Source organism: Myxine glutinosa, chromosome 14 (genome assembly GCF_964187855.1).
Source record: "Myxine glutinosa chromosome 14, kmMyxGlut1.1, whole genome shotgun sequence".
In the NCBI taxonomy this organism is placed as follows: Eukaryota; Metazoa; Chordata; class Myxini; order Myxiniformes; family Myxinidae; genus Myxine; species Myxine glutinosa.
The window spans coordinates 35,474,999-35,492,290 of NC_136274.1; the positions used below are offsets into that span (position 1 = coordinate 35,474,999).

Genomic DNA, 17,292 nt, shown 5'->3' on the forward strand with positions numbered 1-17,292 from the left:
CTGCATGGGTGTCACTCCCACCCTGAAAGTTTCGTCTCAATCGGACATATGGTTGCTGAGAAAAACGAGGTTTAGCCCGTACGGACGGACGGACAACCCGAAAACAATGCCTCTGGACACCTTCCGGGGCGGAGGCATAAAATGGAAGAAACTCCCCAAATCTGAATGTGCAAAGCTGATAGACATACCCAAGAAGACTTGAAGTTGTAATCGCTGCCAAAGGCGCTTCTACGAAGTATTGACTCAAGGGGTTGAATATTTATTTAAATTAGGTATTTCTGTATTTCATTTTTAATTACTTTGGAAAATTTTATTTTAAAAAGGAAATTCCACATTGACATTATGGGGTATTATGTGTAGCTCAATGACAAAAAAATCTCAATTTAATCCATTTTAAATTCAGGCTGTAACACAAATTTTAAAAAAAAAGTCTAGGGGTGTGAATACTTTCTGAAGGCACTGTATGCAAATGTGTACTTCTTATTGCAGCATGAAGATAACACAAAATAACCATCGCCACGAAATAAAAAGTTTGGATGGGAGACTAAAAGAGGCGGTTAGAGCAAAATATTTCAAGACTTGCATGTGGAAAAGCTTAAAGACTTCCTGAATACTTGCAAATGTCTCTCCAGAAAGGTTTGATTACTTTTTGAACAACAGAGAAACGCTAGAGATATCAGTTGTTTTTTGCTCCAAAAGTAAAAAGTTGGTGATGGTGAGTAGTTGCCTTTGCTTGGTTGAGACAGGCCGAGTGGCAAAGCATTCATCATGCATAATGGCCCATCCTCACCTCCTTTTCCAACATGGCTTGGTGTTTCTTCATCAGTTTCTCCATGTCTCCAGCACTCGTATTGTTGTGGGTCTCGAGTTCCTTGTCGAGACGCAGCCGGTGTTCATCCATTTCTGCTTTCAGTTTGTTTTCTAGAGCCATCAGTTCCTTTTGGTGTTCTCGGCGCATGCGCTTGTATCCGGACATCTGCTCCCGCAGCTCACTCTCCTGCTCACGCTCGTGGAGCTGGCGTGTTACCTGCATGATTGCCAAGAAATAAATGCGTTAAAACCCTGAGTGCGAGATTGTGAAGATCGAAGCCGACTCCAAACATCTTGTGTTGTGAGCTAAGCTAATAAGAAGAGCAAAGAGAACATAACTGCGTGAAAATAACGCTACTTCATTTGAAGGACAATCATTAACCCTCCCTACATCTCCCCATCAACTTAAGATTGCTTTGCTTCATCTCATTGTTACATTAGTATCATCTCACACCCCCCTCCCTCACACCCTTGTTACATTAGTATCATCTCACACCCCCCCCTCCCTCACACCCTTGTTACATTAGTATCACCTCACATCCCCTCCCTCACACCCTTGTTACATTAGTATCATCTCACACCCCCTCCCTCACACCCTTGTTACATTAGTATCATCTCACATCCCCTCCCTCACACTCTTGTTACATTAGTATCACCTCACATCCCCTCCCTCACACCCTTGTTACATTAGTATCATCTCACACCCCCCCTCCCTCACACCCTTGTTACATTAGTATCATCTCACATCCCCTCCCTCACACTCTTGTTACATTAGTATCACCTCACATCCCCTCCCTCACACCCTTGTTACATTAGTATCATCTCACACCCCCCCTCCCTCACACCCTTGTTACATTAGTATCACCTCACATCCCCTCCCTCACACTCTTGTTACATTAGTATCATCTCACACCCCCCCTCCCTCACACCCTTGTTACATTAGTATCATCTCACACCCCCCTCCCTCACACCCTTGTTACATTAGTATCATCTCACACCCCCCTCCCTCACACCCTTGTTACATTAGTATCATCTCACACCCCCTCCCTCACACCCTTGTTACATTAGTATCATCTCACACCCCCCTCCCTCACACCCTTGTTACATTAGTATCATCTCACATCCCCCTCCCTCACACCCACTTGTTACATTAGTATCATCTCACACCCCCCTCCCTCACACCCTTGTTACATTAGTATCATCTCACACCCCCCTCCCTCACACTCTTGTTACATTAGTATCATCTCAAACCCCCTCCCCCACCCCTTGTTACATTAGTATCACCTCACATCCCCTCCCTCACACCCTTGTTACATTAGTATCATCTCACACCCCCCTCCCTCACACCCTTGTTACATTAGTATCATCTCACATCCCCTCCCTCACACCCTTGTTACATTAGTATCACCTCACACCCCCCTCCCTCACACCCTTGTTACATTAGTATCATCTCACATCCCCTCCCTCACACCCTTGTTACATTAGTATCACCTCACATCCCCTCCCTCACACCCTTGTTACATTAGTATCATCTCACACCCCCCTCCCTCACACCCTTGTTACATTAGTATCATCTCAAACCCCCTCCCCCACCCCTTGTTACATTAGTATCACCTCACATCCCCTCCCTCACACCCTTGTTACATTAGTATCATCTCACACCCCCCTCCCTCACACCCTTGTTACATTAGTATCATCTCACATCCCCTCCCTCACACCCTTGTTACATTAGTATCACCTCACACCCCCCTCCCTCACACCCTTGTTACATTAGTATCATCTCACATCCCCTCCCTCACACCCTTGTTACATTAGTATCACCTCACATCCCCTCCCTCACACCCTTGTTACATTAGTATCATCTCACACCCCCCTCCCTCACACCCTTGTTACATTAGTATCATCTCAAACCCCCTCCCCCACCCCTTGTTACATTAGTATCACCTCACATCCCCTCCCTCACACCCTTGTTACATTAGTATCATCTCACATCCCCTCCCTCATACCCTTGTTACATTAGTATCATCTCACACCCCCCTCCCTCACACACTTGTTACATTAGTATCATCTCACACCCCCCTCCCTCACACCCTTGTTACATTAGTATCATCTCACATCCCCTCCCTCACACCCTTGTTACATTAGTATCATCTCACACCCCCCTCCCTCACACTCTTGTTACATTAGTATCATCTCACACCCCCCTCCCTCACACCCTTGTTACATTAGTATCACCTCACATCCCCTCCCTCACACCCTTGTTACATTAGTATCATCTCACACCCCCCTCCCTCACACCCTTGTTACATTAGTATCACCTCACATCCCCTCCCTCACACCCTTGTTACATTAGTATCATCTCACACCCCCCTCCCTCACACCCTTGTTACATTAGTATCACCTCACATCCCCTCCCTCACACCCTTGTTACATTAGTATCATCTCACACCCCCCTCCCTCACACCCTTGTTACATTAGTATCATCTCAAACCCCCTCCCCCACCCTTTGTTACATTAGTATCATCTCACACCCCTTCCCTCACACCCCCTCCCCCACCCCTTGTTACATTAGTATCACCCAACATCCCCTCCCATTGTTTATGTGTGCCGTCTCGCCACCCCTTTGTTACATGCGTGCTCCAAACGCCCCCACCCCCCCCCCCCCCCCCCATGTGAGTACTCTTGGTCCCCTCACCCGTCCATAAATCTTGACTGTTCAAAAACGTGTGTGTGTGTGTGTGTGTGTGTGTGTGTGTGTGTGTGTGTGTGTGTGTGTGTGTGTGTGTGTGTGTGTGTGTGTGTGTGTGTGTGTGTGTGTGTGTGTGTGTGTGTGTGTGTGTGTGTGTGTGTGTGTGTGTGTGTGTGTGTGTGTATAGAAAATACTCCTCGTACCAAAACAATTTTTCAAAAATAACATCAGGTAGAAGTTACTAAAAATAAAATAATTGAAAAGCAGGGCGTTCGCTTTGTTCCTTATGCAAAGCCAATATCCGGATCTACTACCCCTGCCCCAATGATTACGTTTTACCAATCACAGCCATATAAAACGATGAATCACATTTAACAATATCACAGGTTATACAAATCAAATAAACGCAATGTAGAAAACAATAGCAGTGATCAAAACTTTTTTCCCCCCTTTTCACAGGAACACGAGGTGAAAAGTCGAAAATAAGTTATGGACGAAAGCATTACAGAACGATATAAATGTTTCCAACAAGCAAGGTACACACCACGGATGCAGTTCGTATCGTCTGGAATTGCATCTGGTTGTGGAGTCTGTGTTGTGCGCTCGCTCGATGGGATGGTGGCGTCCGATGATCGACATCGGAGCTTCGTCGTGCCCGATCTTCCATCATGTAGTACTGCTCCTGAAACGGCACCAACGGGATGTCGAAGCTAAACGAGTCATGTGTGCAGACCGATTCGAGCAGTGAGCCAAATCTCTGAACAACAACAACAACAACAACAACAAAAAACGATAGCTTTTCCACTTAAAAGGGGGGAACTATTGAAACAAGCTTGCCTCTAAAACCCTAACTGCCATCCATTTTCATTTCCCTCTATTTTTATTTCCTTTGCGAGGCGCCATTGTTCAAGCCAGGCCATTCAATATCAATCACACAAAAAAGCACCGTGCTCACATGGTACCCCGTTTAACATGTAGATAAGCTCAGCCGAACAGGAAGACAAACACCACCAAAGCAAAAGTGATCGACTTCCGAGGAATGGTCATGGAGATAAGCATACGGTTACGAAGGGGCAGGCTCGAACCGCCAGTACGTCGAGGCGTAGCCATACCGGGGTCACGTGAATGACCGAGTTGCTCGACAGCACCGTGCAGTCGTCGTACATCATGGCCATTTGAGTGTCCAGCTCCCCGGCATCGTTGACGCTGGCCACGCTGCTGCTCTGACTACTCGCGCTTGCCCCGGTGCTGGGGACCGACTGAGTGCTGCTCACACTGCTCACGGTACCCGAGCGCACCAGGAAAGACTCCGCATCCTGCCAAATGCAAAAGTCAACTCTGGGTGGGTACTTGCAAATATGACCGAGTGATTCTTCAAAGTACTTCAAAAAGAGGTTACACAAGGTAATCTCGGTAGATTGTTCGAACAAATCTTTAAACCCTTTAAATCTATAAATTTAAATCTATAAAAATTTAATCTTTAAATCTGTTTAGCTCTTTCACGAGCCTCGATTCAGTATACAAAAAAAAAAAAAAAAAAAAAAAAAAACCCCCCCCAGGCAATCCAAAAAACAAAAAAAACAAACTACAATCATGGGCACCAACCGGAATGCGCACGCACGCAGACACGATGGAGAAAGGTGTAACTGATCGGTCACTAACTGGAACCCTCACCTGCAAAACACTGGGCACCTTATATCTTGATCTATCTTAAGCTTGTCATGATGTCGGACAATAAAAAAATTTAAATGATTTGAAACAAAGGTTTGAACGCATTGTATTTTGCAAAGGCATATTTGACTTGCATAGCAGCATAGCCATGATACAACTAGAATTTGGCTTGCTCGTTGTATCAAGGATGTGCCGCTGATGCAGTGCCCTGTGCATTTGGGCCAGGATTTGGAAATTGTTCAGGGTACCGGCGATAACTCGCCTCCTCTTTGTGAAGGACACAGTGGAATCTTTAACATCCACCAACTAATCCCGGCAGATGGGACGCCCAGTTTAACGTTCATCCATGGGATGGCACACACATTGATGCCTCACCCGGCATGCAGAGCACCAGGAAGGCAGTTTATAGCGAGACAGATACAAGCCTAACCTAGATAACGAGGTGAATGCGCATACCTCTAGACTATCCTGGCAGCTGGTTTGTATATTGACCTGAGGCGATAACGAAAAAGTGTTAACTAACACTGAAGGCCTAAATTCATACATCAGATAATATATACTATGAACGTTGTTCAAAATCGAAACTCTTTGCTCTGAAAATCGATCCCGAACGACGACCATTCAGCCATTCTAATAAAGGCACAATTTGTACCTCATCATCTTCGGGAGCTTCAGCCACTGGCCCATTCTTCTCTTCCTGAAACAGAAGCTTCTTCATCTTACGGTACTGCAGGTTGTCCAATTCTCGCACAGCATCCTTCGTGCGCTGGATAAGCTCAATGAGAACAGGCTCGTGTCGATCACGAAGCACGAATGCATGCTGGGCAGAGAGAGGGACAAATTAAAGGGATCTTACTTCCAGCCCATTCACAATTACAATTCATAATAAGCAACTCATCAATGATGCAACAAGACTTCACTGCCATTGTTGACAAACCAACTGCAGCTTTGCTTTCCTTTACTCGTATTATTCTCAAAACACGTGTTCTTGAACGATTGCGTTCCACTTCTTTAAAGCACTAGGGGGCCCGATGGTCCATTGTACCAAATTTGCATTGCTCTTCACGGCCTTGTAGCATACCTGCCTGCCAGACTCAGGGAGGTCTTTTGAGTCCTTGGGGACTTTTTAGGTCATTACGGACTTCAGGGTCCTCGGGGACATTTGGGTCATCTTGGTGTTTTTGGGTCAAGTGTTAAAGGGTCTTCCAAGGTCTAGGGGGTCTCAGCAGTCTAAAGGGTTAAAAGGTACATTTGAATAGCTAATTGGCTAACCCCCCCCCCCCCCCCCCCCGCTCTAGCGGGGAAAATGGCCTTAAAACGATCATTCATTTTGTAATTCAATAATAGATGTCAAAAAGTATGACTGCCACTGACACACAGACACACAGACAGACAGACACACACCCTCATCATATTAAAGCCAAGCAAAAAGGGTTTCAAAAAGTCCACGTGTCTTGGCACTTACTCGGAGCAAACCGCTCGACGTCGGTCTGTCCTGCGCATTTTTTTGCAGGCACGAATCCACAAAGTTCCTGAAGTAATCAGACCTGTAAATAAGTTGGCACAACAAACATAATGCACATGCACATCAAGAGTATCAATGCCATAGAGAATCACATATCAATCAATCCCAAAAAGGGCAACATATCAACGCAGCTGCAAGAAATGTTTATTCTACGAGCCACAACGCTTCAAATCTTCAAAAGAAACTAGATTTGCACGCATTCTACCTACTGATTTAAACCCCAGTTCGAGAAGCATGGGTGGTGTTCTCACCACTCAAGAGAGTGCAGAGATGGCGAGTCGTTCTGTGCGATGTGGTACAGCGCACTCATGGCGTTCATATTGAAAAGCGGAGGCTTGCGCTCAGCTGGACAAAAATAAACATGGGAGGTGGCACGTCCAGGATGGGCACATTCAAAAAGGGTATCATCATTGTAATTCAGAACTAAACACAGCAATAATAACCAGAACCTGTTGCAAGTTCATTCCTGACCCAGTTCAATGCAGGTGATACCCAGAGACCAGACGTCGACTTTTCCATCGTATTGCCCTTCATCCATCGCCAGAATCACTTCTGGAGCCATCCTGCAATAAGATCTAATTGAGAATGTCTTTGTAAGTATTTTAAAATAATAGCAAAGAGCACAAAGAGCCATTTTTTTCCAGAAGAGTGGAAGAAATTGAGGAGGCAATTGGCAAATAAATCAAAACAAACTAGAAAGAGCAATCAGACTGCAGACTCTCGCCAGGACATGTTTTTCAGTGTTTTTTAAGGCTTTTGTGTAAAAACAAATATGGCGGCCGAACCACGTGACAGATGACGTCATTTTTTTTTTCCTCCACCAAGTTATCTCAAGATGATGCTCAACATATTTCATCTTGATCGGATGAAGTTTTGTACATGTCGAATTATGACGTCATAATGGAGGCACCTACGACATCATCATTAACATATGTTATTCCCCAAGGAGAGTTCTTTATAATGAGCCATGTTTTTCTATGCAGCGCTTTCAGAGATGTAGAGGTTCAAAGTTTTTCGGTTTTTCCAACATGGCGCCCATACCACGTGACCTATGACGTCATAATTATCATAAAAAAATTATACAGGTGGAGTTGCAATGGGACCAAAATTTCCTGTCAATGGGACCAACGGTTGCAGAGAAAATCATATTTATTCTGTGCAGACAAACAAACAGACAGACAGACAAACAAACAAACGGACTCAAATGCAATACCCTCTCCTCAGGCGAGGGTAATGACGTACAGGATTGGTTGGAGAAAAATGTGATGGGATAGTTGTGAACTCCTGGGGAAGATCGAAGCACCAACACATATAATTGAGCTAGTTCTCGTAGTATTGTTTAGTTTTTAAGTATATACTGTATTTATGTGGCTAGATATGCGTTGTGAATGTTTGTCATAACTTTCATACATGTTCTTTCCTTTCTACACTCTGGACTCAAACCATTTTGCATGCAACATCACACACATCATGCCAATTTCACATCCTTCCTCCTTGCTTTAGCGGAGAACTCTGTGCGACGGCTATCCTCCTTCCCCCTCTCACTCCCTTCCTCACGGTTTCCCCTCGACATGAAGTCAATCACCGCTATTGAAAGGTGTGTGCAACATACCAAATATCATTTGTGCCAAGTTTGGTCACAATCCCATGAGCAGTTTCAGAGAAGAAGTTGCAAGTGTTTATTATGGACTGACGGACCGACGACGTACCAGGTGAGCTAAAAATTTGGAACTACAAATATCCAAAAAATGACTAAAAATGTTACAAGGGTGGCACAAACTACGAACACACATTGTTCCACGAACTCTAACCGAGTGAAGTGCAAACTCACCAGTAAGGCGTACCGACAAACGAATTGGCAGGGGAGGTTATGGAGGCAGAGCCAAAATCTGCAAGCTTCACCTGGCCAGGCTCAGTCAATAAAATATTCCCAGCCTTAACATCCCTGCAGAATGGGAAAAAACATGGTTTGTGGGTCACATCACCAAGTGCACATGGTTTTGCCATGTTTTGATCACCTCAAACATGTTCCCAAGACTCCCTCTCCCCCAAATAAGCAGATACACAAACTTTACAATACCACAACAATCGAAAAATTCACAAATCAAACCTATAATTGTTTTAATGCTTCAAAAAAAAACAAAAAAAAAACAGGAATCAACATCGCCTATTCCTATTAGAAGCAATGATAATATAGTGGTGAACATTGGTGATGTCAAATTGTGCTTCGTGCAAGTCCCTTCGTTGTTCATTAACAGCTCCAAGCAACACAAAAACGGAGAAATCCACAGTACGTTTACACAATCAAGGGCAATACATTGTTTTTCATTCCAGCACCTCCCTTGCATCAAACACCTGTCTCCACTCTCAACCTTGGAATTCTTAACCTTCAAAATAATGTTCAATTTGTCTGAGGAAGAATAACAGGAAAAAGAAGGAGGTCGTTTTTGGGTTCATTTTGTCGGAAAGTCCTGATGAGGTCTTGCCTCTTTAGAGCCATGACGAAAAAAACTGCTTAAATTTAACTGCCAAAATCAAGACTCTCTGCTCACCTTCACTCCTTCATTCCTCTTTTCTCCCACATCTGGAACAAACAAACAAACTGGTCTTTATCAATGATCTCTCTGACTCTCTGGAAAATCCTCTCTATCTCTTTGCTGATGACTCCACTCTCTGCCGCTCCATTCCTCTTCCCTCAGATCGGCAGTCTGCAGCCTCCTCACTCTCTGAAGACCTGGACAAAATCACAGACTGGTCAAACAAGTGGAACATGTCTTTCAATCCTGCCAAATCTCACTCTCTTACTATGTCTCTCCGAAAAGATCGACTGGACAACCCTCCCATCTACTTTCTCAACAATCCTCTCCAAGAAGTTCTGTCACTCAAGCTTTTGGGTCTCACTATCTGCCATGATCTTTCTTGGGAAAAACCACATTTCCAAGCTGGCCTCCAAAGCCAGTCGCCGACTGGGCATCCTCCGTCGTGCGAAGTCCTTCCTCGGCACACCTGAGCTCCTCACCACATACAAGGCTTTCATCCGCAGCTCAATGAAATACTGTTCTCCCCTATGGGCTGGTGCTCCTGCCTCACACCTGGCTCGGCTTCACGCTGTTGAATCCAAAGCTTTCAAAATCATTGGAATCTCCCGCGATGAAGCTATCTCTGAGGGCCTTTCACTCACTCACCGCAGGCAGGTAGGTGGTCTTTCTGTCTTCTACCGACTCCTCTCCGGCCTTGCTCCCCCAGCTCTCTCTGTGCTCTGTCCCCCAAATATTCCTACAGGTCGCACAAGATCTGCCAGCAACCCTCTGATGGTTAAACTGCCGAAATCTCGGCTCTCTGCTCACCTTCACTCTTTCATTCCTCTTTTCTCCCGCCTGTGGAACAAACTCCCACACTCCCTTCAATCCCTCTCCTCCCTCCAGGTCTTTAAAACAGCTGTTCACCACCATCTCTTATCTTCCCCCATCCTTAACCTTGATCTTTTCTACCCCCACTAATTCACCCCAGATCCACCTTGTTTGAAATTCCAACTTATTTCCTGGAAATCCTGGCAGTGTCCATATGTTTATACCTCTCCCACCACCCCCCCCCCCCCCTTCACATGCCTCCCCCCCTTCACATGCCTCCCCACCTTCACATGCCTCCCCCCCAAAGCCCTCTCCCTCCCACAGATCTCTCGATGTCTCCATGTCTCTCGGTCCCTGCTCTCAAATGTTGTGTTTGTGTCCTTCCCCCTCTCTCCCCATCTTGTCTACCGCTCCCGATGTTATTTGTTTTATGTGTCTGTTTGTCTTTCTGTGTGATTAATGTTCGCTCTTTCACGAGCCTCGATCTTGTATACAAAAAAAAAAATAAAAAAAATAAAAAAAATAAACTCCCACACTCTTCAATCCCACTCCTCCCTCCAGGTCTTTAAAACAGCTGTTCACCACCATCTCTTATCTTCCCCCATCCAAAACCTTGATCTTTTCTTCCCCCGTTAAAACACCCCAAATCCGCCTCTTTCAATCCCCAACTTCTTTCCTGAAATTCCTAAGGTGTTCATTTGCTTTATACCGTGTACCCCTCCCTCCTTCCCCAGCCCTCCCCCTTCCACAGATCGACCGACATCCCTATTCTCTTCTGTTGTTGTGCTTGTGTACTTCCCTCTCTCCCCCTCTTGTCTCCCACTCCCTTCATTGCATGTTTTATGTGTCGGTGCATCTTTACATGTTCAATGTGTTAACTCTTACACGAGCCTCGATTCTGTATTTAAAACGAAAAAAAAAAGGCAACCAGGTGAGTTGACTCAGCCTGTCATCCTTCCGAGGTTGGCAAAATTAGTCGAAGCTTACTGGTAACAGGAGGCACAGCATCAACGGCACAGCCACGCCCCCAGAAAGTGATGCAGCGACAAGGTGCATACGAACCACCACCATCAATAAAATAAATAAATAGAAAATCCAGCATCTGAAGCAGGTGAAGCCCATGAGATTTTTAACCTTCAAAATTCTTAACTTCAAAATTCTTAAATCATTTAGCCCACAAATTCAACTTGCTTGATCAGGACTATACTCATAGCTGTAGCTATGTAAAGAGGCCTATGTTCCAGAGAAAATGAGTAAAATATAAAAAAATAACCACCTTTAGAGGCCATTTTTCCCCGCAAAGCAGGGGTTGGCCTTTTTCGGGAACCGTGGTTGTTGTTGTTTTTCGGTCCCCTTTTTGAAGCAATGTTTTACGGCCGGATGCCCTTCCTGACGCCAACCCTTTTTGCCGCCTTTAACGACAAACAGGGAATTACCAGTGAACTGGTACTCAATTAGCCGACCTCGGAAGGGTGACAGGCTGAGTCAACCCCCCTGGCGTTAATTCAGCGATCGACCGGGATTCAAACCCAGGATCGTAGGATCCTAAGCCGGCACCCTAGCCGCTAGCCCAACACCAGGGAGTGCATCACAATATTGTAAGCTGGAAGAAACCAAGCCGGCTTCTTCTGTACTGATATGAACGTGAAAGTTCAGCTCTCAAGACATACATGTGCAAGCTCACAGACACGTCATCTAAATCATGTTGCACACCAATAGAACAAATAAGTCAAATAAAATCTGTAGGAAAAGCAAATTAGGAAGAAGCTTCATGGGACGACAACAAAAAAAAATCCCCTTTCTTTTCTGACAAAAAAACAACATTTGATTACATCCCAGTGTTTCTAAAAACAAGCAAATACTTGAGAAAGAGCCTTAACATGAAATGTATTTTCACAAGCAAATTTCAATAGAGATATAAATTAAGGGGGCCAATTGAAGAAGCAATAGGACAATTGCCCGTTGGGTTCATCGTGGCACAATAGAAGACAGAAGACGGGTGAGAGAAAGGGTGCGGATGAAAGCTGTGAAAAGACAAGCAGCAATGGCAGAAGGAAGTGCGGGGCGGGGGGGGGGGGGGGGGGTAATACCATGTAATCTGCCCGAAGTGAAACAAGAATAGAGATAGCACCATGTAGTCTCACCTGTGTATCATGTTGTGTGAATGAAGGAATGTTAGACCCTGCAGGGCACCATGCGTAATTGCCGCAATCTCTTGTTCTTGCAGTGGCTTCTTGTGTACTGATATGAACATGAAAGTGCAGCTCTCAATAAAGCACTCAAGACATACATGTGCAAGCTCACACACAATTTTTATTTATTTATTTATTTCTTGATATTTTCACAACAGATTGAATACCTTCCAGATTTTTCTTTGTATTACATCAGCTACTCATTCTCACATCAATTATGGCCTACATAAATTCGTGGTTATGAAAAGATGACAATAACAGTCACCACCAAATAAATTAATAATAATAATCACTTGGTGAGGCCCACGTTTTGAAATGCAAATGACGAGCCATTCCACACAAAGATTCAAGGAGAGGAACGTTGCCAGGGCATTTCAATGATATTCACTTGTAAAAATCACGAGTTGATGCAGTATCATACATTCTGAAACTATCCGTATATTTCCTTCTTAAAAGTGCCAAGGTTCATCAAAAGGATCTCAAAAATTTGTGGCATCCAGAGAAATGACATGTCCCACCATGCCCAAATTTATACAGACTCTTTAGAACCTCCAACAACCTTTTGAGCCGCATGCATGCTTTCCCCACTTCACGTTAGCATCCCCACTTCTGGTGAAACTCTCAAAATCCAGACTCACTGTTCATCTCTACTATGGAACCAACCTCAGTCGACAACTATTGGGGATGCCTCTTTGCAGTGGTCGTATGCCCCAATGCAAGTCAGGGGCCAAATCTTCCCCACTGTATTACCCCTGCCGCCTGGATTCGTCAGGGCAGCACGGCCACAGTTTGAGTGTGTCTGTCTGTTATGGCCCTGGCTTCACAAAGGCGGGAGTACACCATCTTCGACGAGGGAGATCTCTGGGTCACTCCGGGGAGATCGATTGACTGTCTCCGTGCCACGGGCCTGTTCAAGAGAACTGTCCTGGCCTAAACAACAACCTCCCCAGTCTGTTCAATCTCACTCATCCCTCTCGGGCTTTGAGATGGCTGTGCACCACCACCCCTAGGCAATCCCTCCGGTCCCACCCCAAACTGACCCCTTCGTTTCAGGTTCTGTTTTCTCCCCTCCCTCTCCATCCACCTGTTTTTTTTGTTTGTTTTGTTCCATTGCTGGTTCGTCCCTGGTTTTCCTTTCCTCTTCCTTCGTGCAGGGTTTGAGCGTGTATCCAGCTTGATCACCCCGTGACCCTTTCCCCCTTGTCTTACTCTCATTTTTCCCCTCACCTATTCTTCTGCCAAGTGCGTCTATTGTGTCCCTCTCAAGCCTACTGTTGGTGTGTTTTCCGGCTTTCCACTGTACTCTGTTTTGTTAGATGTTCTTACTTTTCCACCAATCTCAAATTTGTCCACAAAAAAAAAAAAAAAAAATCTTCATACATGACCAAGAAGGGGGGAAAATTGCTAAAAATTGCAACAATCATCATTTCACCTGTCTGTTCACAAAACACTGAGTACATGCTTACCTTCTAAAAGATCTGATGCAGACCCAAGACAGTACTCCATTATCATCTATAAAACAAACAAAGCATATACATTTAGCATACCCAAATTTATGCTAAAATTTGTTTTATTAAAAACAAGCGTTACGCCTCGGTCCCCCGTCGGAGAAGTGATGTGAGTTGACAAAGTGGAAGACGCAGAAAACATGCTATGATATGATATTTCGCTCACAAGGTTCAGACATACATGGAGGCGGCCATCTTGGATTTTGACGTGGCGACCCAATTTTATATAGCCTTCTTCCTTATGCCTAGATACACCCACACACCAGATTAGAAGTTGGTACTTCGCTTATTTTTCAAGATATTCCGCTCACAAGGTTCAGACATACATGGCGGCGGCCATCTTGGATTTTGACGTGGCGACCCAATTTTCAATAGCGTTCTTCCTTGTGCCTAGATACACCCAAACACCAGATTAGAAGTTGGTACTTCGCTTATTTTTCAAGATATTTCGCTCACAAGGTTCAGACATATATATGGTGGCGGCCATCTTGGATTTTGACGTGGCGACCCAATTTACAATAGCGTTCTTCCTTATGCCGAGATACACCCACACACCAAATTAGAAATTGGTACTTCGCTTATTTTTCAAGATATTCATCTCAAGGTTCAGACATACATGGCGGCGGCCATCTTGGATTTTGACGTGGCGACCCAATTTTAAACAGCGTTCTTCCTTGTGCCTAGATACACCCACACACCAGATTAGAAGTTGGTACTTCGCTAATTTTTCGAGATATTTCGCTCACAAGGTTCAGACATATATATGGTGGCGGCCATCTTGGATTTTGACGTGGCGACCCAATTTTCAATAGGGTTCTTCCTTATGCCGAGATACACCCACACACCAAATTAGAAGGTGGTACTTCGCTTATTTTTCAAGATATTCAGCTCACAAGGTTCAGACATACATGCAATCAGACATACATGGCGGCGGCCATCTTGTATTTTGACGTGGGTTGCACACACACCAAATTCGAATGTGGTCCTTCGCTTACGCACGCACGCACGGACGGACGGACGGACGGGAAAACCATAGTCCCCCTTTCGCTCCGCTGTGCGACGGGGGACAATAATTTATGCAAAGGGCAGATAAAAATAATCGCACCCACATCAGAAAGAAGCGGTGTTGGATTTTTTAAATTTTGTTGGAAACATTTGTAATCTGAAATAAACAAGGCCTAGAAACCAATGAAACCCATTAGAATTACCCTTTATAATTTTTTATATATATATATTTTTTTTTTTTTGTATACTGAATCGAGGCTCGTGAAAGAGCTAACATTTATTTCACAAACAAATCAACCAGACAAACAAAATATACAAAAAGAGGGAGCGGAAGACAAGATGGGGAGAGAAGGGGAAGCACACAACCACAACATTTGAGAGCAGGGAGAAGTGTGGGAGGGAGAGGGCTTGGGGGGCCGCAGGAGGCGTGGGAAGGGGGGGGGGGTGGGGTGGGAGAAGTATAAAACACAAGGGGACCGAAATTAGCGGGGGTAGAAAAGATCAAGGTTTTGGATGGGGGAGGATAAGAGATGGTGGTGAGCAGCTGTTTTAAGGGGGCATTATACCATTGAAGGCAAAAAAAAACATTTTTTTACAAATATACAAATGCATCAATTAAAATGTTTGTTTCCTAGTATTGTGTATATGTACCAAGTTTGAACGTAAATGGACTTGTCATAGAGAAGATATAAGCTGTAAAATGGTAATTCATCATTTGTATGCATCTGGTTACCATGGTAACCATGCATAATATAATGCTATGTAATGTATAGCAATGTAATGTTCATATATCAAGCAACATGTACATATATAGTTTTGCATATTTTCAATCAAGACATTTTATCAAAAAGTGCATTACTGTGATTCAGTGTTGTTTTTACTGTGTTCAGTGTAATGGGGAGCTTATATCTTCTCTATGACAAGTCCATTTACGTTCAAACTTGGTACATCTATCTATAATTCCACTAATCTCTGTCTGTGTGTGTGTGTGTATGCGACCGCTGTTTCTCGACAACTACCGGTCCGATATACTTGAAACTTGCCAGGTATATTGCTGGGGACCCGAGGATGTGCCTTTTCAAGGTTTCATATTAATCGGACAAGTAGTTACCGAGCTATGTCCAAAAAACGATTCAACCAATCAGAGAGCAGCGAGCTATCACGTGTGCCGAACGTGCCGAACAGACTCTGCCTCGGACGGCACATTTGAGAGCGTATTCATTTATTTCACGTTGGCAAACTATGTTGGCGTTAAACTATGTTTTAAAACTAATTAAAACTACTTTGCGATTCATCGTAACTGCGATTCGTAACTGCCGTTCGCTTTGGCTTTGCGAATGGACCAAACCATTTCATGTAAATAGAGGGGGGGGATTGTCACCGTACTCGCAAGCCGTTCGCTTTGGACCAAACCATTTCATGTAAATAGAGGGGGGGGATATAATTTTAGATATAGATATAGTACGGGCATGCCCTAGTCTATCTATAATTCCAGCAATCTCTGTGTGTGTGTGTGTGTGTCTGTATGCGACCGCTGTTTCTCGACAACTACCGGTCCGATATACTTGAAACTTGCCAGGTATATTGCTGGGGACCCGAGGATGTGCCTTTTCAAGGTTTGAAATTAATCGGACAAGTAGTTACCGAGCTATGTCCAAAAAACGATTCAACCAATCAGAGAGCAGCGAGCTATCACGTGTGCCGAACGTGGCGAACAGACTCTGCCTCGGACGGCACATTTGAGAGCGTATTCATTTATTTCCCGTCGGCAAACTATGTTGGCGCTATGTTGGCGTTAAACTATGTTTTAAAACTAATTAAAACTAATTTGCGATTCTTTCGCTTTGCGATGCGATTTGCGATTGCGTTAAACTCGCTCGGGCGTTAAACTATGTTTTAAAACTAATTAAAACTAATTTGCGATTCTTTCGCTTTCCTGCGCATTTGTGCACGCTATGGCGATTTCTTTACCAAACTCCGCAAGCCGTTCGCTTTGGACCAAACCATTTCATGTAAATAGAGGGGGGGGATTGTCACCGTACTCGCAAGCCGTTCGCTTTGGACCAAACCATTTCATGTAAATAGAGGGGGGGGATTGTCACCGTACTCGCAAGCCGTTCGCTTTGGACCAAACCATTTCATGTAAATAGAGGGGGGGGATATAATTTTAGATATATATATAGTACGGGCATGCCCTAGTATATACAATACTAGGAAACAAACATTTTAATTGATGCATTTGTATATTTGTAAAAAAATGTTGTTTTTTTGCCTTCAATGGTATAATGCCCCCTTAAAGACCTGGAGGGTGGAGTGGGATTGAAGAGAGTGAGGGAGTTTGTTCCAGAGGCGGGAGAAAAGAGGAATGAAGGAGTGAAGGTGAGCAGAAAGTCTTGATTTTGGCAGTTTAACCATAAGAGGGTTGCAGGCAGATCTTGTGCGACCTGTAGGAATATTTGGGGGACAGAGCCCAGAGAGGGCTGGGGGGGCAAGGCCAGAGAGGAGTCGGTAGAAGACGGAAAGACCACCAACCTGCCTGCGG

At 44.5% G+C, this 17,292-nt stretch overlaps 1 protein-coding gene across 5 annotated transcripts in view; it reads right to left on the minus strand.

The window, feature by feature from the left end:
• Window positions 1–17,292, minus strand: part of LOC137439615 (serine/threonine-protein kinase TAO1) — a 71,638-nt gene that overhangs the window by 7,563 nt on the left and 46,783 nt on the right. For 4 of the 5 annotated variants that reach the window (XM_078768467.1, XM_068135539.2, XM_078768468.1 and 1 more), the window contains 10 exons: window positions 13,704–13,749; window positions 12,190–12,286; window positions 8,527–8,640; window positions 7,167–7,258; window positions 6,947–7,040; window positions 6,636–6,717; window positions 5,823–5,990; window positions 4,612–4,815; window positions 4,044–4,181; window positions 791–1,027 (listed from right to left, as the gene is read on the minus strand). In XM_078768467.1, coding sequence (XP_078624593.1) covers window positions 791–1,027; window positions 4,044–4,181; window positions 4,612–4,815; window positions 5,823–5,990; window positions 6,636–6,717; window positions 6,947–7,040; window positions 7,167–7,258; window positions 8,527–8,640; window positions 12,190–12,286; window positions 13,704–13,749 — 1,272 coding nt within the window. Of the gene's footprint in view, window positions 1–790; window positions 1,028–4,043; window positions 4,182–4,611; window positions 4,816–5,822; window positions 5,991–6,635; window positions 6,718–6,946; window positions 7,041–7,144; window positions 7,259–8,526; window positions 8,641–12,189; window positions 12,287–13,703; window positions 13,750–17,292 lie in introns of all 5 variants that reach the window. The other variant, XM_068135541.2, reaches the window with a different exon arrangement.